Source organism: Pelodiscus sinensis, chromosome 1 (genome assembly GCF_049634645.1).
Source record: "Pelodiscus sinensis isolate JC-2024 chromosome 1, ASM4963464v1, whole genome shotgun sequence".
NCBI classification, from domain to species: domain Eukaryota; kingdom Metazoa; phylum Chordata; order Testudines; family Trionychidae; genus Pelodiscus; species Pelodiscus sinensis.
Genome location: NC_134711.1, coordinates 302,746,298 through 302,773,169, shown reverse-complemented (window position 1 = coordinate 302,773,169; position 26,872 = coordinate 302,746,298). Strand labels below are relative to the sequence as shown.

The 26,872-nt window shown below is 42.3% G+C and overlaps 1 protein-coding gene across 1 annotated transcript in view; it reads right to left on the bottom strand.

Moving 5' to 3' along the window:
* The window catches only part of MIPEP (mitochondrial intermediate peptidase), a 108,095-nt gene that overhangs the window by 69,264 nt on the left and 11,959 nt on the right, over positions 1-26,872 (bottom strand). The window contains exons 4-10 of the mRNA XM_075919264.1: positions 25,062-25,148; positions 23,917-23,980; positions 22,368-22,550; positions 21,091-21,247; positions 20,552-20,600; positions 19,647-19,707; positions 18,935-18,987 (exon numbers count right to left, since the gene is read on the bottom strand). Of these exons, the coding sequence (XP_075775379.1) occupies positions 18,935-18,987; positions 19,647-19,707; positions 20,552-20,600; positions 21,091-21,247; positions 22,368-22,550; positions 23,917-23,980; positions 25,062-25,148 (654 nt within the window). The remainder of the gene's footprint in view (positions 1-18,934; positions 18,988-19,646; positions 19,708-20,551; positions 20,601-21,090; positions 21,248-22,367; positions 22,551-23,916; positions 23,981-25,061; positions 25,149-26,872) is intronic.

The window sequence follows — 26,872 nt, the reverse complement described above, 5'->3', positions numbered from 1 at the left end:
TACCTGCCCGTACGAGCGACCTCGGATCAGCCAATCATCGAGATACGGGAACACGTGCACGCCTTGTTTGCGGAGATATGCGGCAACCACCGCCATGCATTTCGTGAACACCCTCGGTGCCGTACATAAACCAAAAGGGAGCACCGTAAACTGAAAATGGGATTGGGCCACCATAAACCTGAGGAACCTCCTGTGGCTGGGTTTGATCGCCACATGGAAGTACGCGTCCTTGAGGTCGAGAGTCGAGTACCAGTCTCCGAATTGTAGCACTGGGATGACCGATGCCAAGGTCACCATTCTGAACTTGTGTTTTTATGACCGCCTTGTTTAAATCTCGAAGGTCCAAGATGGGGCGGACCCCTCCCTTCGGCTTGGGGACAACAAAATAACGGGAGTAAAAAACCTCCTCTATTGCTCCTTTTTCGAGGAGTGCAGATACCTCCTGACACAGGATGTGTTCATGAGGGGTGTCCCTTACTAGGGACGGAGAAGGGGGTTTTGAGGGCGGCGGACCTAGGAATGGGATAAAATAGCCTCCATTCACAATGTTCAGAACCCAGGCATCTGATGTTATTATGGCCCATGCCTGGGCAAAAAGGGATAACCTGGCCCCAAACGGGGGGCCAGGGCGGGAGAGTGGTATGGGACTCTCGAACAGGGCATCAAAACTGGGGCTTGCCCTGATGGGAAGGACCGTGAGGACCTCCCCGCTGGGCATCGGTTCTGGAGCGACGACATCGACCCCTAGCGCCCCGAGGGTGTGCGGCCACCCCAGAACCTCCAGCAGAGGCCCGGGAGCGGCACCTCCAGTAATCCCCATGGGGGACCTGGGGCTGCGCCCTCCCCTGCTGCCTATAGGGCAGCTGTCGCCGCTGCGGAGCCAGCGTGTGAATGCCCAAGGACTTCGAGGTAGACCTTGTGTCCTTTAGGGTATGGAGCTTAGAGTCAGTATGCTCTGAGAACAGAGCTTTGCCCTGTTGGATTGGGCCACAAGAAATCTGATGAAGTTCATCAAGGACAAGTGTAGAGTCCTGCACTTGGGACAGAAGAATCTCAAGCATTGTTACAGGCTGGGGACCAACTAGCTAAGTAGCAGTTCTGTAGAAAAGGAACTGGGGATTACAGCAGATAAGAAGTTGGGCATGAGTCAACAGTGCACCCTTGTAGTCAAGAAGGCTAATGGCATATTAGGTTGCATTAAGAGAAGGATTGCCAGTCGATCCAGAGATGTGATTATTCCTCTTTACTCGGCTCTGGTGAGGCCACATCTGGAGTATTGCATCCAGTTCTGGGCTCCCAATTACAGGAAGGATGTGGATGAGTTGGAGAGGGTCCAGTGGAGGGCAACCAAAATGATTAGGGGGCTGGAGCATATGACCTACGAGGAGAGGCTGAGGGATTTGGGTCTATTTAGTCTGCAGAAGAGAAGAGTGATGGGGGATTTGATAGCAGCCTTCAACTTCCTGAAGGGAGGTTCCAAATAGGCTGGAGAAAGGCTGTTCACAGCAGTAACGGATAGCAGAACAAGGAGCAATGGTCTCAAGTTGCGGTGGGAGAGGTCCAGGTTGGATATTAGGAAAAACTATTTCACTAGGAGGGTGGTGAAGCACTGGAATGGGTTACCTAGGGAAGTAGTGGAGTCTCCATCCCTAGAGGTATTTAAGTCTCAGCTTGAAAAAGCCCTGGCTGGATTGATTTAATTGAGATTGGTCCTGCTTTGGGCAGGGGGCTGGACTTGATGGCCTTCTAAGGTCTCTTCCAGCTCTATGATTCTATGAACTGTTTTGAGCTAAACAGCTCATCTATTACCAATGAGAAAGATACAAGAGTGTCAGTTGAGTAGCATACCACCATACCAGATCTTACAGGCATAATACAAAAGACAACAAAATTCCAAAACAAAAATTTGTAAGAATGGATGAAAGTGGCTTAGAGACCTAAGCAACTTAAGTGCTCATGACCCCTGAAAATCAGTCCCTAAATACTGCAAACTGGGCATTAAAAATGGTAATATTTAAAATTAGTGAACACTTAAGTTGTAAATTTCTTAAGTAACCTCCCAAGCTCATAGTCTGTGGCAAAACTGGAAATAAAATCCCAATGCCAGACTCTTGCGTGGCGCTCAACCACAAAAACATCCCTGCTCCCTGGATCTGCATACAAACTGTTAATCAATTACACACTAGCAGGGGAAACAGCTGCCCTTACACCTGCCATTTCTTCCAGGGTTTTCGAGTATTGAATGAATACACTGTTAGCATGCTCTTTATTTTAGATCACTGATCCTTCCATCTTACGTGCTTTTCCTCTTTCATGTCATCTTTTTATTTTCCCCTGACCAATCAGTAGTCACGGAAGTCTAAACTTGCATCAAGCAGACTAGAATAGTTATATCACACCCCAACGTTAGAACCCTGCTACTTTAAAGCCTTTAATCAAAAGGCTTAACTATAGCTAAGCTGTGAGAGTCAGTTTCTCTTCATCCAAATTGCTCATCCCTCCTTCCTCCTCACCCCAACATACACAAAAGACAGAGCTTTTTAACTCAACAGAGTTTGGCACCATCTTTTGGATTCATGTTGCTTATAACTGCAGTTACAATTCAATACCCAACTTCAGTAGGCTGTGGTGCACACAGCAGGACAGGATTAGTTCTCTACTAAGCCACTGCACCCATTCTTTTAAGCATTCAAATAGGTATTTGGGGGTCCCCCCCCCCACTATCTTTTCTATTATCCTTATAATGCCCTCTAACAGTATTCCGGTACCACCATGGCAACCTTTGTTGAAGGTAGCGGAGATGTTTATTTGCAAGACTTCACATATTTGCACACTCAGCCCTGGTTTTATTTCTGGTTTCTTGCATGGATATCATTCTGCTTTTAACTATAACACACAGAAAACTGGGAACTCTGAATAGATTCTGTACTAGTCCTTACTCCCTCTCCTTTTTTCCCCCCTTTGAGGTGTGAGGGGAGAAATATATACATTTTCCTCCTTTATCACTGATAAGTCTCAATAAACAAAGAGCAAAATATATGCTTCCAGCCTAAAATATACCACTGAGCATACAAGAAAATAAAAAGAAATAACACAAAACTCCATGAGAGCAGTGTGTGCGTGCATTTGCGCCTTCTATATTAGCACACCGCAACTGCGAGAACAAAAGAGGCATACACTTCATAGTAGCGTGAAGTACAGTATATAGACTGTATCAATGCTAGTGTTTTTCAGCCTTGTAATTCCTAACAGGTGCAGCTCGAGCAGCAGTAGCATTGCTATAAAGTGGAGGAGAAAAAGCCCATGAAGACTCAAGAGTTTTCACCATGTTGTCTAATCCAACTCAAAAAGTTAGAAGGGCTGATACTGTGCAAACTTCTTCAAAAACCTCATCCAAAGTTCATTAGTCTTACTACAATGCCTTTCTGGAGCGGATGCTGGTACTGACCTAAGCACAAACTGCATCATTTGTTTAAAGGGTTTTTAAAGTGTGGAAAGACACATTAACTATTGTGGCAAAGCTCTCACTATTCCCTGTGGATCTCGTGCTACTGGTGGATAGTGTTATCCTCAGAGGCGCACTGTGGCCTCTTCTCTTTACTAGAGGCAGGAGCCACAGCTTACTGAACCATACTCATCGCAGGCTAGTTCATAAGTTTGGGGTAAAATCCTCTCTAGAGTCCTGATATCTCTTCTCAAGGCAGAGGTTGAGATGTTGTAGGGAGGCTGGGGGCAACCTGGGCCCACCCTGGAACCCTAAGGCAGTGGCAACAGGCAGAGTTACTATCACGCTCAATCTGGCAGCGTTTCCCTGGGTCCCTACCCAAACAATCCCTCCCACTACCTTTCCTTTGGTACCTGCTCATCAGTTCTCCACTCATACCCACACTGCTCCTGCACACAGCACTTCCTGTCCTTCATTTGTTTCCTTTCCTCTTCCTTGCCTGGGGGAGCTCTTTTAAAATGGCACCACAGGCCTTAATTGGCTGCAGGTGTCTAATAAGCCTGTAGCTTCCAGCAAGCTCTAATTGACCCCACCTGCCTGCCTGATTATGCTGCAGTTAGGTTTGGGGTTTCCTTTAGTCAGGGAAAAGAAAGCAGTTTATTCAAGTCCCAGCATGTCTTCCCTCCATCAGTGCAAAGCAGCCCCCTACTCTGGGTTTGTCACACTACTTTAAAAGCTTACTGTCTTTATACATGTTGTTTTGAAATCTTATTTTGCCAGTCAACATAGCTATTAGAAAATATCATTTTTAAGAGCTGAATTTCCCTTTTGTATTTTATTCATGCCTATAGCATAATTTAAGCACTGTAAAGAGAAAGTTGAAGATGACCATGTAAAGTAAGGATTTTTCTGAAAATATATTATTCTTGTTGTTATAGAGATTATAATAATTTATTTCAAAAGAAATTAAGAATGAAATAAGAGTCAACGCTGTTCTGTTTTTTTGGTCTGATAATTCAGTTCAACTGGAGCCCATTTTTAAAGAACAGTATGCAGAATTTTCAAATAAATAAGACAAATTTGGAAAGTGTCTGAATCTTACATCATAATGCTTTTTTTAATCTATTGCATTTGAACAATATGAAAGCATGTGGAATACTCACAATCCTTCAGTGATAGCTACACTAGAAATACCTTTGTGAAGCATACCTTCTAAATATAAAATATGAACTCAATACTTAGTGGTATTGGATTTCATATACATATGAAGAGATCATAACAGTACTTTCTAGAGCAGGGCTACTCAACTTCAGAAGCCTCGGGGGCCACAATGATACCCACAGCACATGTCGAGGGCTGCAACATAAGTGTACAAAAGCTTCAGAGGGGTAGCTGAGTTAGTCTGTAACAGGAAAAACTTAAAAAACAACAACAAACTAGTAGCCTCCCTGCTTTAACCCAATGCCCCTCTCTCCCCCAGAACCAGGCAACCTCAGCCCCCCTGCTCTAACTCAATGCCCTTTCCTTCCTGCAGAGCCAGGGACATAAATCTAGCCGGGCAGAGGGTAACGCTCTGGGACTCACTGGAATCACACACTTTTCCCTTCAGATGCTGGAATTTCCCAAGATTTTTTCAGTGTTAATTACCAAAAAAAAAAAAAAAAATTAAACAGGAGTGCCAAAAACAAACTTAACAGTTTTTTAGGTAAATATCAGGGTTAATAATGGGGGACAGAAAAAAAAGCAGACAGAAAAATAGAGTACTGAAAATAAAAGCATTTAATGCTGTGGTTTATTCCATGGATGGTTTCTTTGGTCCTGCCGAGTTTCTTTCCACTATATATTGCCTTTAGTTTAACAACCTTGCAATTACACTTAGATTAATAATTAATGTAAACATCTTTCTAATTCAATACATTGGATATCCTTAATGAAATCAGTATTTTCATGTATTTTAGGGGTGAAAAAACAGTAAAAATATGACCCCGTTTGCTAATCCTGAGATATCTTCAGTTTAAAAAAAAAAAACAGTAAAAACTGAAGACTAAGGGCCTCAAACATGAGATAAAACTGTATTTTACCATCTGTAAAGAGCCACATCAAACTGGAAATTTAGTCCATTTTTTTAAATTAAAAAGTATCTTCAAGTAGCAAATTTGGTTACCAGTGTCTCTGGTAATGTTTGTGTTGTTACAGTCATATTTTAAAATGTCTGTCTCACTTGTTGCTGTGTAAAAACCCGACAAACTGCAGGAAAAAAGATTTACCTAACTACGTGGGAGAAACAATGAATATGACTTGCACAAAGTGGTGTCAAATACATGAAGTAAATTGAGAATGCTTTTTCCTCTTCTTTATCACTTCAATTAGTTACTTTAGGTAAAAAAAAAAAAAAAAAAAAATCAGACACCAGCATGATTTTAAAATAATGATGCCCCTTAAATTATCCCAATGTGTCTGGAGGAATAGCAGATCGTATGTTACACACACCAGGGTAGTCTGAAATCCTGTAATACAGTGATTCCACAGAATAAAGAAAGAATGTAGTTTCCTTGCTTTCATTTTCCAACTTGTAGCAAATTCCCAAAACTTTGTCTCTTCTGATTCTTGGCTTTCCGAAGCCAAGGAATGTGCATGTTTTTCTAAGATTATGCCAAAAAACCTGAGCTATTTTAATAATGCACTTGGTGCAGAGATTTTCAACAAAAAGTCACAATACACTCTGAAAGAAAGCAGAAATGCCAAATACAAGAGTTTCTTTGATGTGAAATGCAGCCTTATATTTCAAAGATGGACTATGGGAGAAATCTCACAGTATGTGTCTCAGCACTATTTTAAAAAGAATTCATACATCTAACTGATTTAAGAAAATGAACTGACACATTAGGGTTGGATTATTCTTCAAAACAGCAAACTTTCCCATAAAGAACCGGGATACAGTATGTCATTGTAAACAATTATTTCTAAGATCATATGACTTGACAGTCTAAATAAAATGCAAGTTTCTAAACTTCTTTCATTTAACTTGTACATTTGGAAAGAAACAAAGACTATTTTGTGTACCATGACTTTTACTCCTCAAAATACTTTTGATAAAGTTAGGTATTAAAGAATTATTATATTCACTCAAATATCACTAAGGAATGAACATTCAGACCTGTACATAACAAATTAGCTGCTTGGCAAGACTTATTATTGGCAGGTATGAACTGTAACATCAGAAAGATCTGGACATGTTTTTGTTTTTCACAAAGCTCTTTTTCCCCACTGTAACCAATCAAATGCAGAAATATGTTATTACCTCTAATTAAACAAAAAGCTTAGGCTGATTTTCACCTCTGCAAACATTAAAAGAAATTTGGAAATCACCTTGACTGCAAGATAAAAGTCAGAGGAACTCATGGGATCAACGGGAAGAGATATTAAGACAAGAAAAATCCCCTTCTAATGTTCATTACCTGTCAATAAACTATGACATTTAAATCTTTACCTGAAGGGAGAGAATTCAAGAGTTGGTGATTTGGGGGCAGGGGAGGTGTTTATATATTTTTATATTATGTGCTTCCCCATGACTTGTCAACTATTACCTGTATTTTATGCTCCTTTTCTCTTTTTTGTTACTGTACCTTCAGGATATTTTTTTTTCAATTCATATCATTGAGCCCTAAAACCAAACTAATTCACTTATAATAGGTAATTGTTCAGAATACATGAAAGGCAACTTCAAAAATAGAACAGTGTAAAGTCATAATTCTGATGTTTATGATGACTCTCCTTTTTGATCCACTTAACCATGCAAGTTAACACTTGACTGAAAAAAAAAGTGTTTATTGTTTTTTATAAATCTGGTTACAGTATTTGTAATATATACTATGCTTTGCCCTTATTACTTTAATTCCTTCGGCACTTACAAATACAAGATATCAGATGAAAGAAGTACTCACAATAATTGAAACCAAGTTACATATAAAATATTTGTAAATCAGATATTACTAAATATTTAAAACATTTATATAACCATTACCACCTAAATAGCACATCATACAGTAAGCAACAGAACAAGAAATTATCTGATCCCTTCATTTAGCTAAAGAAAGTCACATGACCCTGTTTGGAGAAAACACACAATACTTTTCTCCATATATATTTAAAAAAATGTTTCCTGCAGGACGACACAGTGACACCATCACATCACTGTGTCCCGCCTGCCTCCTTCATCTCTCCCACTCTCCCCCCCAATTGAAGCCCAACCTTGCTGCTTCCTCTCCCCTCCCCTCTTTGAATTGCTATTTTAAACCAAGCCCCTACTCCCCTTCCCCCACCCCAACCCCACAGGGCTTTCAACTCCTAGAAACATGGCACAGTAGCCGGTAGAACCCACATCGCAGCCGTAACAGCCCAGGGGCAGGGGGCCTAGGGGTGCAGTATTCAGAACAGCAGTCCGGGAACAGGTGCTAGGAGTGGGGCTCCCAACCGGGCTTATGTACCAGCAGCAGGCTCTTGGGAGCTCCCCCACTGCCAGGCTCTTGGGGAGCCGGAGTGTGATGCCCCACTGGCCAGAGTCCAACCTGCCCCCATTGAGACTCACTCCCTCCCTCCCCGGCGTCTGCCCTTACCACATTTGCCAAAGCACCCCCAAGTCACTTGGGGGAGCCACCACACTGACCAGTCTGCTCCTGCCCTTCCGCTCCCAGCAGATGGCTGAGCAGCTCTGGGCTCTGTTGGTAGATCTGGGGCAGTGAGCAGCACAGGTGGGACCACATGGGGGAGAGGTCGGGACAGTGCTCCCTGTGCTGTTGCTTTCCCCACCTCAGCAGGCTGCAGTGTCCCAGAGCGCCACACGCACATGGCACTACCTGCCCATGTGGGGCAGGCAGGCACCCCTGCGCCTCTCCAGCTGCCAGGGTTAGAGCCAGGCCTGGTGCATGCTGCAGCCAGGGGTTAGTGTGGGGAGGGGCGAAAGAAAGGGCCCAGGTTGGTGGGGGAGGGGAAGGAAAAAGGGACCCAAGCTCACAGGGAAGGGGAAAGGGAAAGAGAGGGAGAAGGGGCCCAGGCTGGCACGGCTACGGGTGGGAATGCTGGGGTCAGGATTTTCTTCAACATGCCATATCCACTAATCCAGACATTGATGGGTTGGGTGCTTTACTTCAATGCACAGAATCAGCTAATGAGATTTCAGTCCTAGTTCTTGAGCACAATCTACTCAAGAAAGGAGCTGAGATCTGGCAGTGAAGTATGCAGTATAACTACCACATACCACATCAGCAGCTCACATAACTGCACATCCACTAATGTGATCTATGCCATCAAATATCAGCAATGCCCCTCTGCCACGTATATTGGTGAAACTGGACAGTCTCTACAGGAAAGAATTAATGTACACAAATCAGCTATCCAAAAAGGCAACACACAGAAAACTGTTGGAGAACCCTTTAACTTGCCTGGGCACTCATTAAGGGATCTCAAAGTCACCCTGTTGCTTCAGGCCAATTCCACAAACCAAATACACAGGGAAGCATTGGAACTTAACTTAATTTACAGGCTTGGGACCTATCACAAAGATATGAATAAAGACATCACCTGGCTAGCACACTACTTTCCACATCCTAATGACTTAACCAAACAAACAATGGGTACTTAAGAACAATTTGCACCTTCTCTATCAGCTTCATGTAACATGAATGCTCTAATTGGCTATTTTTTCGCTTCCTTCTCCCCCGCCCCCATCCTCTATTTATTTTGGAACTGGACTTTTAAAACTATTCATCTGAAGAAGTGGGTGGTACTCACGAAAGCTCATGATACCATCTACATGTTTTCTTAGTTTTTAAGGTGCTGCTAGACCATTTGTCGTGTTTTAAGTTTTACCCCATAGATAAGTTAAGGATTGTTCTGTCTTTGTGAGGTGGTAGCATAGCAAAACTGTGATTTCCTGATTCTTTTTTAAACCTTATATCACTCTTGAATTTTAGGTTTCTAGCTGGATAGGACAAGTGAGAGTTTTATCACATTTTCCTTCACTAGAGGGTTGATATTTTTATGGATATTTAAAAGCAATCCCTTTGAACAGCTCATTTTCTCTTCAGCGTGGGAGCACTCTGCCTATGCAACCCAACCCAGAAATGGTAATAAACAGAAAAAAGGAGAAATGGCTTGAAGTGCTCCTTGAACAGCTTTTGCTCACTTACTTCACTCAAGAGGCAGAAGCTTGCGCTACACCTAGGCTCAGACTGCCAGGAAGTAATTCCCAGAATCTGAGGGGGAGCCTGTGACTAGCTTGGTGTAAAAAGTCAAAGATTCATCCAATTATATTCAGGCACCTTGTTTTTTCTCTTCCACATGAAAAAATGAGAAGTCCCTTCTACTCCCAAGGAGGAAAAAACCTAACTACAGAGCCTGCAGAAAATTAGGAAAAGTGCCAAGTTATTTTAGTAATTTCTATAATAGCTAGTTTCCTAGAATACAAAATTTCTCCAGTTACTGGGTACGCTTCTCCTTTCTGCATCAGGGAATCAGGTTTCCTTCACATTTATTATGTTCATCCCTAATTGCACCTGATTTATCCTAGGGATACGAAAGTGTAACCATGTACATGGTTAACCTTCATTGTTACATGCAGGCTCCTGGCTGCACAGGGAGCTCGCTTAAAAGTCAGCTTCCCATGCACACCAGCTCCCGGGGAGCTGCCTGTTCTCCCCTCCCCCATCCTGATACATAGGCAAAAGTGCAGGGAGGGGGGCCAGGCGGGAGCTGGTGTGCATGGGGAGCCAGCTTAAAAGCTGGCTCCCTACACACCCCAGCTCCTTGGGAGCCAACTGCCCTCTCCCCAGCGTGTAATCACTGATATTTTCAATGATTACATGTTTATTTAAACACATTTTAACATCCCTAGTTTATCCCTATAGCCCCACATATAGTGGTCATCATAGAGGGAAAAGAAATATACCTTTGTCAATGACCACATGTAGGCAAAAGCTTAGTTTAGCACAATTTCAAAAATAGTGTTAAAGTCCCCACCCCACCCACACCCCAAAAATAGCCCAGACTGGTGAATAATTTTTGCTGGGAAAACAGGGTCTATGTCAATTTTCAGCCTCTTTCCCAAGCATGACCTTAGAAGACATTTCGAGGTAAATCAGAGCTAAGTAACAGCACAAAACACTAAGAGCCAGACTGGTAGCTGTAAACAAACGTTATGGGACCATGGGAAAGTTGGCCACGCCCATGATAAGTGGACATCCATCTAACTAAAATCATGCCAGACCATGGATGTTGCCAAACCACAGAGTGCCGACTAGAGAGGTTCCACCTGTACTATTATTAGCACTGGCAGAGATATACTGTCATCATTTCCTTAACATTATGGCTTAAACAAAACTCAGGCATAAAATTATATTTTCTAGCATTCACTGCTTTATCACTTTTATGTTGTCACAATATTTGAGGTTCTTCTAAGTACTCTATCTTCTTATAAAACATTGATAATACACATTTCAGACTTCTGTCTCTAATATCTGTTAAATATTCATTCATACTAACTCTACCAGCTTTGTCATTTAAGCTATGGGTTCAAAAACATTCAGATGACAAACATTTTTTAACCATAAAGAGGACATTTTAAAAAAATGTATTTTCTTAAAAAGTATAAACAGCAAACTATCCTGCTTCTGTCTAGGAGCAGACCTAAGCTTTTGAAGTGGGATCAAGTTTTCATGGAAAAATTTGATGAAAGCCGAGAAAAACAAAATGACTGTGGACAGATGAATTGGAAGTGAGAAGTTTGTTCTGCATGTCTGGAGCTCCTCCTGATGGTCAGTATACCAAACAGCACTGATGTTCACTTTATGGACAAGAGCAAAAAGAATGACTGAAAATGGGGACCAATTGATAAGATACAAATTGTTTTCCGTTTTATTATTAATTTACTGGCTCAAACTGATCAGGATGTATGATATTCTGTAGAGGAGAGAGATTAAGATGCCAAATTTTATTTATCAAAAATCTTAAAATTAATAATGGGGTTCCATTTGAATTTACCAGACAAATGTCCCCAATGCCTAGTACGAGCCTGTGCTGCAGCTCGAGGCTCAGGATTGCCATACAGCTGCAGGCTGGAGCACCAGCTCTTGTTTCTTGCTGGGCTGGGGGAGGGAGGGAGGTGTGGAGTGGGAGAGGCGCATGTGTGCAGCTCTGGGACTGCCTCCTGCTTTGGGAGGGGGTGGGGCTGGGCCTACTCCACAGAGCACCTAGAGCAGTGTTTCTTAAACTGTGTTCCGCGGCATACCGGTGTGCCACGAGGCAGTTGGAGGTGTGCACTTAGGATTTATGGTGCCAAACTTGGGATTATTAAACTGGTGCCCCTATGCCTAGGTTTGTTGGGGTTAGGGAGTGGCGGGGGGGGGGGGGGAGGAACCCACCAATACATTAAAATCACGTTCCTTCACCAAGATCCCACCCCTTTAGGGCCCCATCCTCTCTGTTCCCCTCCTCTCCTCACTTGCTATCCCCAGCCATTATACCCTCTCACTGGGTTGAGACAGGATGTGCGGGCTCTGGAGTGGGAATGAGGGATTTGGGTGTGGGAAGGGGTGAGAAGTGCAAGCTGTGGGAGGAAATTTGGATGCAGGAGAAGGGGACGCTGGCTCGGGGATGGGGCTCCAGGCTGGGGAGTGTTGGGCTCAGGTAGAAGGTTGGGGTGCTGACAGCAAGCCACAGGCTTGTGGATGTGAGGTGCAGGAGTATGGGCTGGAGTGTATGAGGGGCTCAGGGGCAGGGAGGCTGGGAGTATGATGGGCTCAGGACACACATTTGCCATGTGGGGATGGTGCAGGAATGTTGTGGCAGAAGGCTGAGGATGTGGGGATGCAGGAGTTTGGGGATGTAAGAGGCTCAGAATAGGAGGTTCCAGCGTACGATAGGCTCAGATTTGGGTTCAGGTGGTGCAGGCGTGTTATGATGCTGCAGTGAGATGGGGATTTGGCCCCAATTGGGGGTATATTGGCCAGGCTTCATTTTTAAATAAAATATTATGTCAAACTCAAAAGGTTTTAACATTGTCTTTATATACGAGAGGGGCAGGGAACCTGTTTTGAGTCAGGGGTCACTGACCCACAGAAAAGTCAGTTGGGGCCACACAAGTGAGATGCCCAAAAAAATACCAAAAAACCCCAAGCCTCACTAATGCGGTCCCGAGGACGCTGGCACAGCTGGCAGGGTGCTGGAGCCAGGGACAGAGTGGTGCTGGGTGCTGCGGTAGGTGGCAGGGTGCTGGGTCCAGGGACAGAGTGGAGCTGGGTGCCACGGTGGGTGGCAGGGTGCTGGGGATAGGGAAAGGGTGGTGCTGGGTGCTATGGTGGGTGGCAGGGTGCTGGGGACAGGGACAGGGTGGTGCTGGGTTCTAGTGATAGTGCTGGTGGGGGGCAGGGTACTTGTGTGGGGGGGGTCTGGGCAGGGGACCAGTTCCTGGCAATCCTGCAGCACCTCTGGGAAGTGTGCAAATGCCTTCCCGCTCCCCAGACAGCTGGCGTGCGAGCTGCCTAAGCAGCAGGGGCTGTTGCACCCCAGCAACTTACCTCCGCAATGCCATCCTGCAGGGTGGGGGGAGGGCACAGGGAGTCCCGGGAAAGCGAAGCTCTGTCCTCCTGGGAGGAGTCGTCAGCACAGCATTGTCACCCTTGTAAGCCACGTAATCTCTTCCAGCTCCCTCCGGAGTTCTGCACCCTTTACCTCCTGCCCTGACTCCTGCTCCCCCACCTCCCTACCCTGAGCCACCCTCATTAGACCCTGTGCCCTGAATCCACCCCTCCTGCCCTCATTCTATCACCCTCTGCCCTAAGCTGCCCCTACAAACCTTCCAGCCCCCTCCCCATGTTGTGCTTACAAGAAGCACTCCGGATCTTTTTCAGAGGGATAAGGCAACACGTCTCATTTATTGAACATACATAGATTAATCAATATTTATCATATGCATATGACACATCACGCTCATGCACTCTCTCTCTCTCTCTCACACACACACACACACACACACACACACACACACACACACACACACACACACACTCCATCTTGTTGTTACCAAAAGATGCTCCCCCTAACTGCACTGGCCAGATGAGTTAGATGGGGGAGGGGTGGAGCCGGGCTTCTGCGGACAAGAGCAAAACCCCGGGTCCCTCTGCAAGACATCTCCTATTTATCCCCCCCATGCAGCCAATTAGTCATCACCTCGCCTTTCTTAATGCTGCTTCAGAGAGAGTTCTTCCAAGGGCAGGCACTTGCTGCTTGACTCCCAAGGCCCCTGTATGTCCAGTCCTCTTAATGAGCTCTCTCTGCAGGTATTGTCTTGGGTCCAGGGGCGGATATAGGGCAGGGCGAACAGGGCGGCCGCCCCGGGCCCCGCACTTCAAAAAGCCCCGTGCATGCGCCGTGGCAAAGGGGAGGCCCCGCGGAATTACGCAGCCCGGGGCCCCACAAAACTGTCATCTGCCCCTGCGTGGGTCTGGCTCCCAGACCTTCTCCACCCTTGCAACTGCTGCTGGAGGGGCTCACCTTTCATTCTCCATTCACACCTCATTCATTTCAACAGGGCAATCAAGGAAAGGGGAGAGCTCAAAAGACATTTTTTTTCTTAAAAAGGAAAGTTTCTCTTAATACAAAGTTATAGGAGAATTGTTACAGAGATTCCATAAGAACACTTAGAGATACATCTAAAAGGACAAGATCTTAATAAAAAGTTATATGAGAGTGATAATATTACAGGGATTTATCTACACCCACACATCTTAACTCCTACCCCTTACCAAGAGTCCCCCATATCTCTGCCCTGACTCCAGCCCTGCAATCTTATTCTCCAACCCTAATGTCCCGCACCAAACCCTGTGCCCTCAGCCCCCTACCTCCTGCCTTCACTATAGCACCCTTCCACACCTGCCCTGAGTTCCCCAACTCTCCCAGCCCCTGACCTCATTCCTGTACCCCCACCCTTTTTTATTCTAGCAAAAGACAGAAAACTTACAAATATTGTCCACTAAAAAACTATAGCTGATGTTGTGGCAGCGCGTCGGGGTTCCCCCGCCTTCTGCACCCCCGTAGTGGCATGTACAGACTCCACCCGCCAGTAGAATAGAGGGAGTTTATTGCTTTTCCAGGATACAGCACAGCATAGATGTAATCTGGTTACAGGGCCACGCCTAGGATGCCTCAGCCCCCCTTGAGATGGGGAAGACTGGGCCCTTAAATCCCAGCCCCCCTTTGCTTAGGCTGCTTCCTCCTTGATTCCCAGAAACTCAAACTCTCCCCCAGCCCTGCCTCCTAGCCAGGTGCTGGTCTCTGCCTTCCTTCCTTTGTCTCCCTCCCTGGGAGGCTGAGCCTGGGAGTCTGGGTTAATACACATTTGGGAGAATCAGTGAGAATCTCCCATCACAGCGCAGGGGACCCCGGATCACAGAGCATTCAGCCCCTCCACTACCCCACAGCTGTTATAATCACTTTACTTCTGATATTAATACAAACTTCTTTTAGGCTCTTCCCCTTCATTTTTGAAAAATTCTATCATATAAATAAAACATGTACAGTTTTCTTTTATTTGGTAACCTCTCCCCCTCTCCACTCCCCTCTTCCACTCCCAAAATTACCATTTAAAGATCCAGATACACTCATAGGGACATATATATGTAATCACAACCTGCATAATAATATCTCCACCCAAAGAGAGTGAGGAGGAGGGAAAGCCTCCTCCTCACTCATGCGTCGCTGGGAGCCTGAGTGGGACAGGCAGTGTCCCGGTATCTGCAAGTGCTGGGGTCAGTCCCACTCCAGTCAGCCCCTCTGCACGCTGAGCTTCCTGCCCCCCCCCTTCCATCCGGTCAGCCCCACACCCCCCCGCCCCCTGGTGGCCCCAACCCCAGCTCTGCTTCCCACCAGCCCGTTCCTCTTTCTGATCTCCCCAGGCCAGCATTGCTGCACCCCCCCCCACCCCTGCTTCCCGCCCTCCTTCCATCAGGCCAGGCCAGCCCCGCAGCCCTCCGTCCCCCCCATCAAGTGTGTCCGTTTGGGGGGGGGGGCAGGGTGCTTTACCTGATAATCCTACTGGCGCAGCCTCCACATACGCAGCTCAGCTCCCACTTGGCACACAGCCAGTTTACCCCATCCCCCCTCCAGCACCTCACCCAACCCAACCCAGCCCTGCTGGAGGGGAGGGGGGAGAAAGGAGTGCTCCGCAGGGGAAGAGGAGTGCTCCATGGGGGGAGGGGAGAAGTAAGGTAAGGATACTGCCACAGAGCCGTCCAACCAGCCTGCCTCACCTTAAGAGAGTGCCACACAGGTGAGTTCTTTCCCCCAGCCCTCCCCCCTCCCCTTCCAACAGACCGCAGCAGCAAATCCCCTCCCTCAGACTGTGCTGCAGCCTGCAGAATAGTAATAGAGATGTAGCCGTGCAGGCAGCACATTGGACTCTCTCTAGGATCCTGCTGTTGCCTGCTCACTGCTTCCCGTCCATCCTGCAGAGTAGTGCCCCAGAGATTCTGGTGCCCTATGCAGCTGCATACTCTGCGTATGCCTGGGATGCAGCAGAGAACAACAAAATTCAAAATGGCCGTCCTTAAAAGGGCAGGAGACCTTTTTTTTTTTTTTGGCTCAACAAAAAAAATCCTTTGGTGTTTCTCATTAAAAAAAAATTGTCTGGTGTTCCTCAGTCTTAAAAAGTTTAAGAAACACTGACCTAGAGCAAACCAGCAGTTCCCTCTACGCCACGTGCTCCTGATGGAAGTAGGAGAGCTTGTGCACTCGCCTACCCCCAGACCAATGTCTCGCCCATACCTCCCGTCCTGCCAGGAGTACGCAGCTCCTAAAGGGAGCTGCCAGCTGTTTGAACAGCAGATGGTTCCTTTTGGTGCTGCATGTCCCTGGCAGGGGGAGGAGACTTTGTGCCTTCCCCTGTTCCCAGGTCTCGACTGGACTGGGGGTGGGGGAGCGGCCGGGCGCACTGCAGGTACTATCTTGCCCCCCCCCCCCCGATTTAGTCTGATGACTTCCTGTATAACAGGTCTTAGGACTTCCCTGAATTAATGCCTGTTTAAACTATAGCATATCCTTCAGTAACACATCCTATCTTGATTTAAAAACCTTCACTGATGAAGAATCCATCACAACTCTTGGTAAACTGTTCAAATGGTTAATTATGTTCACTATGAAAAAACTGATGGTTAAGATAGGAAACAAAGGGTAGGAATAAATGGTCAATTTTCAGAATGGAGAGAGGGATAAATAGTGGGGGTCCCCCAGAAATATGTACTGGAACGAGTATTGTTTAACGTATTCATGACTCATCTGGAAAAAAGGGATAAACTTTGATGTGGCAAAACTGGGAAAAGATGCAGAATTACTCAATACAGATAAGGCCAAAGCCAACTGTGAAGAGTTACAAAAAGATCTCACAAAACTGGGTAACTAAGCAACAAAATGGCAGATTAAATTCAACATTGATAAACAAAAGATAATACACATTGCAAAACATAATCCCAATTATGCATACAAAATAATCGGATCTAAATTAACGGTTACCTTTCAAGAAATATCTTGGAGTTACTGTGGATAGATCTCTGAAAACAACCACTCAATAAGTGGCAGCAGTCAAAAGAGCAAACAGAATGTTGGGAACCATTAGAAAATGGATAGATAAGTCAGAAAGTATCAGAATGCCACTATACAAAGCCATAGTACACCCAGACCTTGAATACTATGTGTAGTTCTGGTCACCCCATCTCAAAAGAGATATTAGAATTGGAAAAGGTACAGAGAAAGGCAAAAATTATTAGGGGCGTGGAACAACTTTAAAAAAAAGACTGGGACTTTTCAGCTTGGAAAAGAGATGACTGGGGGGAACATGACAGATTTTAAAATTATGACTGGTGTGGAGAAAGCAAATAAGGAAGCATTATTTACGCCTTCAGATTTCACAAGAACAAGGGCTCACCCAATGACATTAATAGGCAGCATGTTTAAAATTAATTTAAGGAAGTATTTCACATAACACACAGCAAACTTGTGGAACTCTTTGCCAGGGAATGCTGTGAAGGCCAAAACTATTACAGGGTTTAAAAAGGATTAGACAAGTTCAAGAAGAATAGGTCCATTGATGCAACCTCATACACTGAATTCACTAACTTCTGGTTGCCAAAAGTTCGGAGTGGACAAGAGGGAATGGATCACCTGATGATTGTCCTCATTCCCTCTGAAGCACCAGGCAGGGTGACTGTCTAAAGACAGGATACTAGGCTAGATGGACCACTGGGCTAACCATCATAGCTTATGTTTTGGTCTTACATTAATATAGATCATTAACCCTTATCTATTAAAAGCACTAATCTGTTTCCACAAGGACTATGTTTGGGACTGGCTTAAGTCCTGAAAGGGTGACTGTCGACACTTGGAAATATATGCACATACAGAGTTCTGATCTATGGTGCAATTATAATTTCAGCTTTCTGTTAAGATTTAGGGAAACAGAGCAATGTGAAATATTGCTTTCACACTGACAAGCAGTTAGTATAGAAGAATGAGAAGAGAGTTGGGAGTCAAAAGCTCTGAATAATAACTCCACTTCCTGAGGCTTTGAGCAAATCACTTCAACTATACCTGTTTTCCCATGCAAAGAAAAAGTGAATGCAGACTTTTGTTCAATGGCCAATATAATTGTTTATACTATTCTATTAGCCTAAGCACTAATGAATATTAGGTTGAGTAAGAAATCTACATCTCTTCTGAAACTGGTTGTTTCATTATCTCATATCTCCAGAGAGGTTTGATATGTGGCTTTACAAACAAAAAAGGAAAGGGAATAGACTGAAACACTGTGAAACATTGTAAAGAATAGCTATGAAAAATTGCCCCTATAGATACTCATTAAAGCACTGCCTTATAGAAATCCTGTGTGTATTTCAGGGATGTAAAATCCTGGTTAGTTAGACAGTTAAATGTTAGATTAACCTAAAGTTTACTGGTTAACTGACTAAGTCAGATTCAGGCTAGGGACCGCACCAGCCCGGCTAGGGACCGCACCAGCCCAGCTAGAGCAGCCCCCAGGGCTCCCGCCCCCAGCCCCACACTGGGTCTGAGGCTGCTGACGGCTACCAGCTCCCTATCTATGGGGCACATGGGTTTCTCCTGGAGAGAGGCTACTCCACATGAGCAGTTGCTGCCTGCAGGGCGCCCAGGCCCACCGTGAACAGGGGCTGCTTAGGAAGAAAGTAGCCCCTATCCAGGGCAGGCCCCCTACAGGACTGGAACAGGCCCCGGCAAGTGGCAGGCAGGGGAGCTGCTCCAGCCCTCACCCATAACCCGCAATCATTAAGCATTACCCGTTATGGGTAATGCTTACCAGTTAACCAGTTAATCTTTCCATCCCTTATCGATCCCATTACCCCTATTGCAAGGGCTTCAAATGAACACACTTTCATATTTACACTGCTAGCGCATACCTAAGGAACTTACCTCTCAGCACGCAGGACACCACTGTAGTAAGGATGATCCCAAGGCATCAATTTCTGAAACATAAGAACACCTTACAATATTGTGATAAAAACGAAGTAATCAAGACAATGATTTTCTTTTCTTTACGTAACTCAGAATGTTTATTGCCTTTATATTCACAGCACTTTAAAATGTAACAGAAAGCATCTAACTCCAAATTCGTTGTCAGAAATAGCATCATACTCCAAGTTTTAAGTCATTTTAAGAGGGCTTTTCTTATTTAATTATGTTTAAAATCTTAAACAAGGGATTATGAACCATATTTTCAAAAATGGACATATAAAAAAACCTATTCATGTAAAAAATTAGTGGTTGTGTGTAGCAGGGTTAAGGCACATCACCATGCAAACTGGGAATGCATTTCTGAAAAATAACAGGGCCATATTTTAAAAATTGAAAACATGTTTAACATGCTCAGAACAACACATCACATTTTCCACCTCAGTTTTTAGTTACCACATGCATCATTCTGTTCAAACCAATAGCTCAGAGTTGGTTTTAAAACTAAAAACAGAAATTTAAAATCAGAAAAATCTGAAGCCAAAAGAGCAAGAATCTAACAACATGCAACTGATATTACAATTATACAGACTTAAATTATTTTCCACATCTGATGTCAGACTAGTTCTTATTATATCAAATCAAAAGAAAATAAATGCACAGTATAACTTACGGAATTTTGGGGATTTAATTTAATCTTCATCCCTTCCATCATTTCAAAATCTTTCAGAGTTCTGCAAAATAGAATTTTACCTTTAAAGTTGTAATTAAAGGTTTTTTTGCCAGAATAGTACATTATAATGGCAAATCACATTTTATTGTCTGTAATGTACAGTATGAACACATGGTCCATTAATAGTAAATACCTATGGGAGTATCGGAGTCATGCTCTGAAGAACCACAGGCAATTCATCACAGTGGAGCTACTCTCCACCCTGCTCTGCCCACTACAGACACTCTCAGATCTTATTTTCCCATTCATTCTCTCTCAAACAACCCTGCTGCTCTACCCCAGCCTTCCATATTGGTGCTCACCCACCATCCCACTGTGTATGGTGATGGTGCTTTTTGCTCTGGAGGAACCATAATTGTACAAAAAGATGAGCAGTTCTGTGTGGGGACGATCAGGGAGTGATAATGGATGTGGAGCACAGGGAGAGGAAGTCTACTGCTTTAGTAGGCTCTTGTGAGGTTACCTGGGCTCCCTAACATTTGTATTTCACTTTTAAGGACTCTGTAATTTCCTTTTATAGGGAGAGTCACACCAAAACTGTACACTACACTATAAAAATGAAAATAAATATCTGGAGAATGATGTACTATTTCCTACTCTACTTGCCATCAGAGCAGGCAGTATGACAATATACATTTTTCTTAATCTATGCAACATGCTGTCTAATTAGATATAAGAAAGCTAATATTTTAATCGAGATATGATGGAAACTAATATTTCAATAATAATCTTAGAGGCATTTTAAAATACTGGTAACTGGAGTCTTGTTTTGAATAATTACAACATGTATGTTCTTGAAATTTAAATGGGATTTTTTTACATACGTAAATGAAAAATAGACTCACCGTTGAAACAATCTGTCAGAAAGTGTTTCAAGAAATTGCATTACCTTCTCTGGAAATATGAAATGAAGTGAAATTACTAAACAAAATGCTTCTTAGAACAAGCCTGGTTTTAACTTATTTTCTGACACAGAGTTCAGAAACTATACATATATATCAAGGCAACATGTACAAAAATCAGATGTGATTCTCATGGCTTTTAGTTACCTAACCAAATAGTGAAAGAAAGGGTTCTGCAAGAACCCAATCACTCCCCCCAATATTCAAGGGACCGCCATGGTTTTAGGGGCAGGACAGCATTTGGGGGGGGGGGTTTGTTCAGCCAGTTTCCCCTGGCATTTTTTGTTTTTTTTTAAGGGTTCCGTGGCCAAATAAAATTGGGAAACACTGGATTACAGTGGATTAGTCAAATCATCTTTTTGTTGAAAAGTATAAATATTTCAGATGAAAACATGTAACAATTGACAAGTTAAACTACCTGAATTTATCCTCATGCCTGACAAGTCAGATCTTTATCATTCCTAAACATATACACACTTTACCTGGGGTTTTGGCCATTGTTCCCTGAAGAGCTCTGTGGGCAAAGGTGTTATAACCAACTAACTGGGCCAGATTGTTTCTACTGGTAAGCAGTTCCTCTAAGCAGTCCAGCTGCTCAGCATTTGGGTAAAGAAAAATCTTGTAAGCAGCTTCTCGTACCTAACATAAGAAAATAAATGGTCTCATCATAGCATAATTCACAAAAGAAACGGTTCAATTCCTCCCAAACCAATGAAAGGACAGGTATCACAGCTACAATGCTTTCAGATTAAGGAACCCTTTATACAAAAGTCGATCTAAAAAAGAACAATGATATCATCCTGTTATCCATTAGAAAAAAGGATTAGGACAGCAGCCTGCTTTCCCTCTTATTTGCTGTGCTCTCCTTACAACCCTTGACAATATCATCCAATAATATGAGGTGAATATATCAACTGGTGGAACATTAAACCATATTTCATCATATGTAGATTTTATGCATAGAGGTCGACTCTATTTTAACAAGCCTTGTTTCCATATCCACCTCTACAATTCAAAATTAATATGAGATAAAGCAGAAAAACCTAAACTTTAATTTGGACAGCAACATTTCAAATAACTGAATGAAATCATCAGTATTAAAATATTTGGGTATGAACATTTCCTATTAAACTGACAAGTTACATACTGAATTCTATATCTGCACTGGACAAATACAACAATAACTTGAAGAATAGCAATCTATCCTTTTTTTGATAGAAATAACAGGTTTAAAAACCATATTCTACCTGATGAGCAATGCTTTATTACATAAACTGAAGATTCTTAAGTGTTGTGACAGTTTCCTGAAACTCGGGTTTGGGCACAAACCCTGAAAAATGGGAGTCATTCTAGGCAGGATTTACAGTGTTCAAATTGCCGTCCAGTTTTATGAGCAACCTGAAGGGCCATCTCATAAAGATGTAATAAGGGAAATTCAGTAAGGAATGAGTGCAAGATGGTGTGTGTTTAAAAATGTTCTTTAAAAATGTTCTTTGTAACATGGATGTATCTATTTTCCTTAGCTTACCCTGATGAATATTAAGAGCTGTACATGAACAGCCTGAGAAGGTAGTATTAATGCTTTTGCTGTGACTGAATTTGTTTCAAAAATTTATTCAAAGAGAGCGCTAAAATCTTAACCCTCCGTTCCTATGTTCTATTTTTAGCTGTTGGCACTATTTGTTTCGTGTAGTGTCAAAATCACTAATGCGCACCCTTGTACTATGGATGTGCTATAGAGAACTTAGACTATACATACCAGATCGTCAGAACAGTCGGCATGCAGACCCGTGATTTGTACGTAACTGCCTTCAACTGCAAAGTTGTAGCGAATGTGTTCCGGTAAAATGTTCTTGTCAATCTTGTTGGGCAAGTGAGCTCCAATAAGAAATTGATTACATAAATCCAATATTTTGACATTAAGGTTCACCGCTCTTTTACGCTGTAATTAGAAAAAATTAAATAGAGAATACATATTCACCTGAAATACAGCACAAGTAATTCTCAGTTTTCCATACTATTAAGATTTGATTTAGTTGTGCAAACATATTATGAGTCATGACCTATTCCCAGCAAATTCTACTTACTTAGCATCAGGCCTATGACATTATATCCTAATTTAGGGCTGATCCTGTGCAGCTGAAGTCAATGGGCGTCATACCACTGTCTTCAGTGAGAACGAGATCAGGCTGTATGCATATGTGCATTACACTTGCTCGTCTCTTAGAAGAAAACAAATTCTCTCACATTTCTGCCATGGTAAGAATGCATGAAAAATAAAAACAAATAGAAAACAGAACTCGAGAATGTTTACACTACTCGTGGTAAATACTTCTAAAAGGCTGGTATACTCAAATTATTCTGTAAATGACTGAAGGGACAGAGGGATTTTCAGTAATGGGGTAAATCAAGGAGACAGCTAGTGGCCTCTGTGAGGCTTACTAATCACCACACAATTCTGACTTTACTGTTATTATGTAGATTGTGTTACTGCCCAAAGGCAACAATGTGCTAGGTGCTGTACAAACATACAGGAAGACAGCCGTTTCCCTGAACAGCATACAATTTGAAACTTAAATCCTGTAAACACTTATATATGCACTTAGTTTCACTACTGAGAATAGTAAACTTAAACACATGCTTAACTTTACTAACGTGTCTGTACAAACTGGGCCTAAACAGACAACCATTTACTTCATTGTAGTTTTAAAAAAATTATTCTGGAAGGACTTTTCAATTTGCAAGCTTCTACCAAAACAATTTGTTTCAGTGTCTTTGCTGCAAGGCAGCCACCTGAATTTATAAATCAATAATTTACTATAATTTACAATATAAAAAATAATGTACTGGTGTTTCCACTCTTTTCTGGATCTAAACAGAATAGAAATACAAATAAGGTGTTTTGCACATTCTTGTATTTTTTCTGGTCTCTCTTATTTTGTTTGCTTGAAGACTAGTTAGAGTGTAACTCTTCTGCTGTGAAAAGTGGTATTAAACACGCAAATACCACTTTTCATGGCAGACTTACTGATTCCTGGCAAGGGACAAATTAAACCCTGGATGGGAGGTGGGAAAAAAGGCCATGGGGACATTGCTTCTGAAATGCTGTATTTGATTAGCCTATTATTCAGATAACCGGATGCAGTTTTGCCCTATGTAGGTACATTTCTGAAACAACTAGCCATTTCACAAAAATTTCACCACGCAGATACAAACCCATTTGGCAGATCTAAGAGTTCTATATTTTGCTATCTGCTTTTAAAAGTGAGGCAAACATCTTTCCACATATTATAGACAAAAAAAATTACCTTTTCTTCATCCAAATGAATACCACTGATCTCAAAATCAAACATAAACAGTTCTGCCACTTTCCTAAAAATGATGTAAAACGCTGGTAAAGACCTCATTTCACAGCAGACAGATTTAGTGTGCTACATTTTACTAACTATATTTTGAGTTGAGATATAAGTTATTATTTTCTGTATGCATACCCTTTCAATAGGTTTATTTATTGAAATTGGATGTTTCCTTGTAGTCATTTTGATGATTTGCACTGAAAAAATGTCTTTTAACAGACCTGTTAAATTTATATTTTGTAATGTACACAATTTAACTTATTTTATTTATTTTGAGTGATCAGGGAAAAGTCCTTGAATCTAGAATATTTGATTGTTTGGGGAGGGGAGATCAAGTAGGATCATTATCCTTATTGTGTGAGAGAAATAATATGTTAGGCAGAAATTAATAAGGAGAAGCAAAAATGTTGCATTATAGCAACAACAAAGTTAATGTTTAAAAATATGTCAATTTGATCCTACAGTCTGAAAGCTTGTTATGATGCACAATTGCCATTGATAAAAATGTTTGAGTTTATCTGAAACACCGGTAATAATAAAACAGACAACTAAGCACACATAAGTAAACTCTTCCAGTGTGTTCCAGATACGACTTGCATTTGAAAATGTATGTTATGTCAGAGACTTCTAGATGACTGGACATTGTACAAATCTAAATACATCCCATTCCCTATTTCCTCCTTAAATTTGTATCTTATTACTGTTTCCAATGATAAATATAGCAGAATTATGCAATTTGGTCAAGTTCGTTTTTGTTACGGGAAACATAACTTTTACATTTTCTAAAGACTTTCTAAAGATTAAAACTGTGCAACCTTAACATAGCTTTTAGGTACATAAACACAAACACATACTATTTATATTCCAAAACATCCTATTCATAATAACAACTGAACTGACTGCTGTACAATTACATTCTCAGTGACTAATAAAATTACATAAAATGGAGTCTCAGATTTTCTGAACCATTGTGTTCTGCAGTTCTTTTACAAAAGGGTGCTGAATTGTCTATTAATTTAACACAGAAATATTGCCACACAATTTAGGGAATAATGTATAGTGTTTTAACCGCTAAAATGTTAAAAATTAACAAGCACCTGGTTTCTGGATCTAGGGACTCCATAATCTCTTTATTAGCCAGCAACTGTTTCAAACTTTGGCACAGCTCGATATCTGTATTTAACCTAGAAAGATAAAGATGAAAGCAACCAAGATTTAGAAATAGTTACAGACATTTCAGTCTCTTAGCTTTACTATTTTAAAGGAGGAGTTTAATCTTTTCTAATGTACACTATTAGAAATCAAGGGCAAATTTTTCAAAATGTTTTCAAGTTATAATTGTGTTTCAGAACTACAAAACAAGGATACAAGTTACACAATTATGACAATGCAGATGGCTACTGTATTTTCAGCAGGCAAGTAGGCAAGTATTTTTGCATGATATATTGTGGCAAATAAGAGGAAGTCTAAGGATAGTGGCTTATTCAAAGCATTCAAAGAAAAATATTGTTTGTGACAGACAGTATAATCTAATGTTTATAATCCAGGACTGGGGGTAAGTAGGCCTATATCACTATGTGCAACTCATTTAACCAGTCTGTGCTTCAGTTTCTCCTTTTATAAAATGGACATAATATTTATCAGACCTTCCTCACAGAAATGCTGCAAAGTTTAATAATAATGCCAGTAAAGCCAAGTTGAGGTAGTGTGTTGACTCTGGCAGACCAGGGGCCAGCTCAAACCAAAATCTTAGGATTCAAATAACACTGATAAATGTATAGGTGGAAACCAGAATAGCTTATCTGTGTAATTAAAATAGTTATTAGCGATAATAATGTGTTTAGACTTTATGGAATGCTCTTAGGATGTTGCACGTATTAATACTGCTTCAATCTGTATTCAGTGTTACAAGGTAACATTTAAATGTGTATTGTTACTTTAAAAATGTTTAGTAAGATTGTAAACCCCCACAGTCAGTGGAGAAGTATTATCAAATTGGAAATACCAGTTTACCACAAGATATCGTCTCCCTAACAAACTATAAGCATCTTTCATGGATGAATTCCCCAACCTGGAACTTCGAGTATAGGTAATGGGGGCCAGCTAGTACAATAAAATCACTGTCAGATCCTGTCTCTGCAGTTCCCAGAGACAATAAAAAAAAGTTTTCCTGATTTCAGTTTCTGCTGAAATCCATTCAGTATTGACACTACCAAGTGTACAAAGTGTTTCCCCCTTTTTTTCACGAAAGAAATCACTTGGAATCGCCTCCATGAGGACAGAACCCCCAACCTCCTTTCCCCAAAGAGTCCAAAAACAAACAAAAAGAGCACTCTTGGAGAATAATGAACCTGTGCTCTCCCTCCCATAATGTGTATGTAGCCAGGCACTTAAGGACACAAAAGATCGATCAGTACTTGTTAACAACAACAAAAAATGGAAACACTTTTATTATTAAAACAAGACTATCAATGCAAGCATAGTAAAGGACTTGGTGTTAAAAACCCATGAATTGAAACAAAACTCAGGGATACTCCCTGGGATCAATTCTTGGTTACAAGAGAGAAAAACAAAATACAATTAACCAGCTCAGACATAATTTCCAAACCCAAAACAAGGAAAAACACCTAGCAGATTTCCTAAACTTTTCCCTACTCACACATTCAGATGAATCCAGGGATCTGTTTTGGGGGGAGTTCATTTCTTTCCTCCATGACAGGAGAAGATTCCCCTCTCTCTCAAACAAAGGAGACTGCTCTCCCCAATTTGAAATTCTTTAGCTGAATTTCATTGGGTCAATGCCTGGCCCCCTCCCTCACATGCAGAATAGCTTAAGGTTAGTTTAACCCTTTTCTCGCTCTCCAGGTAAATTAGGCTCTCCTTTGCAGCTCCCATTCATGACAGCATC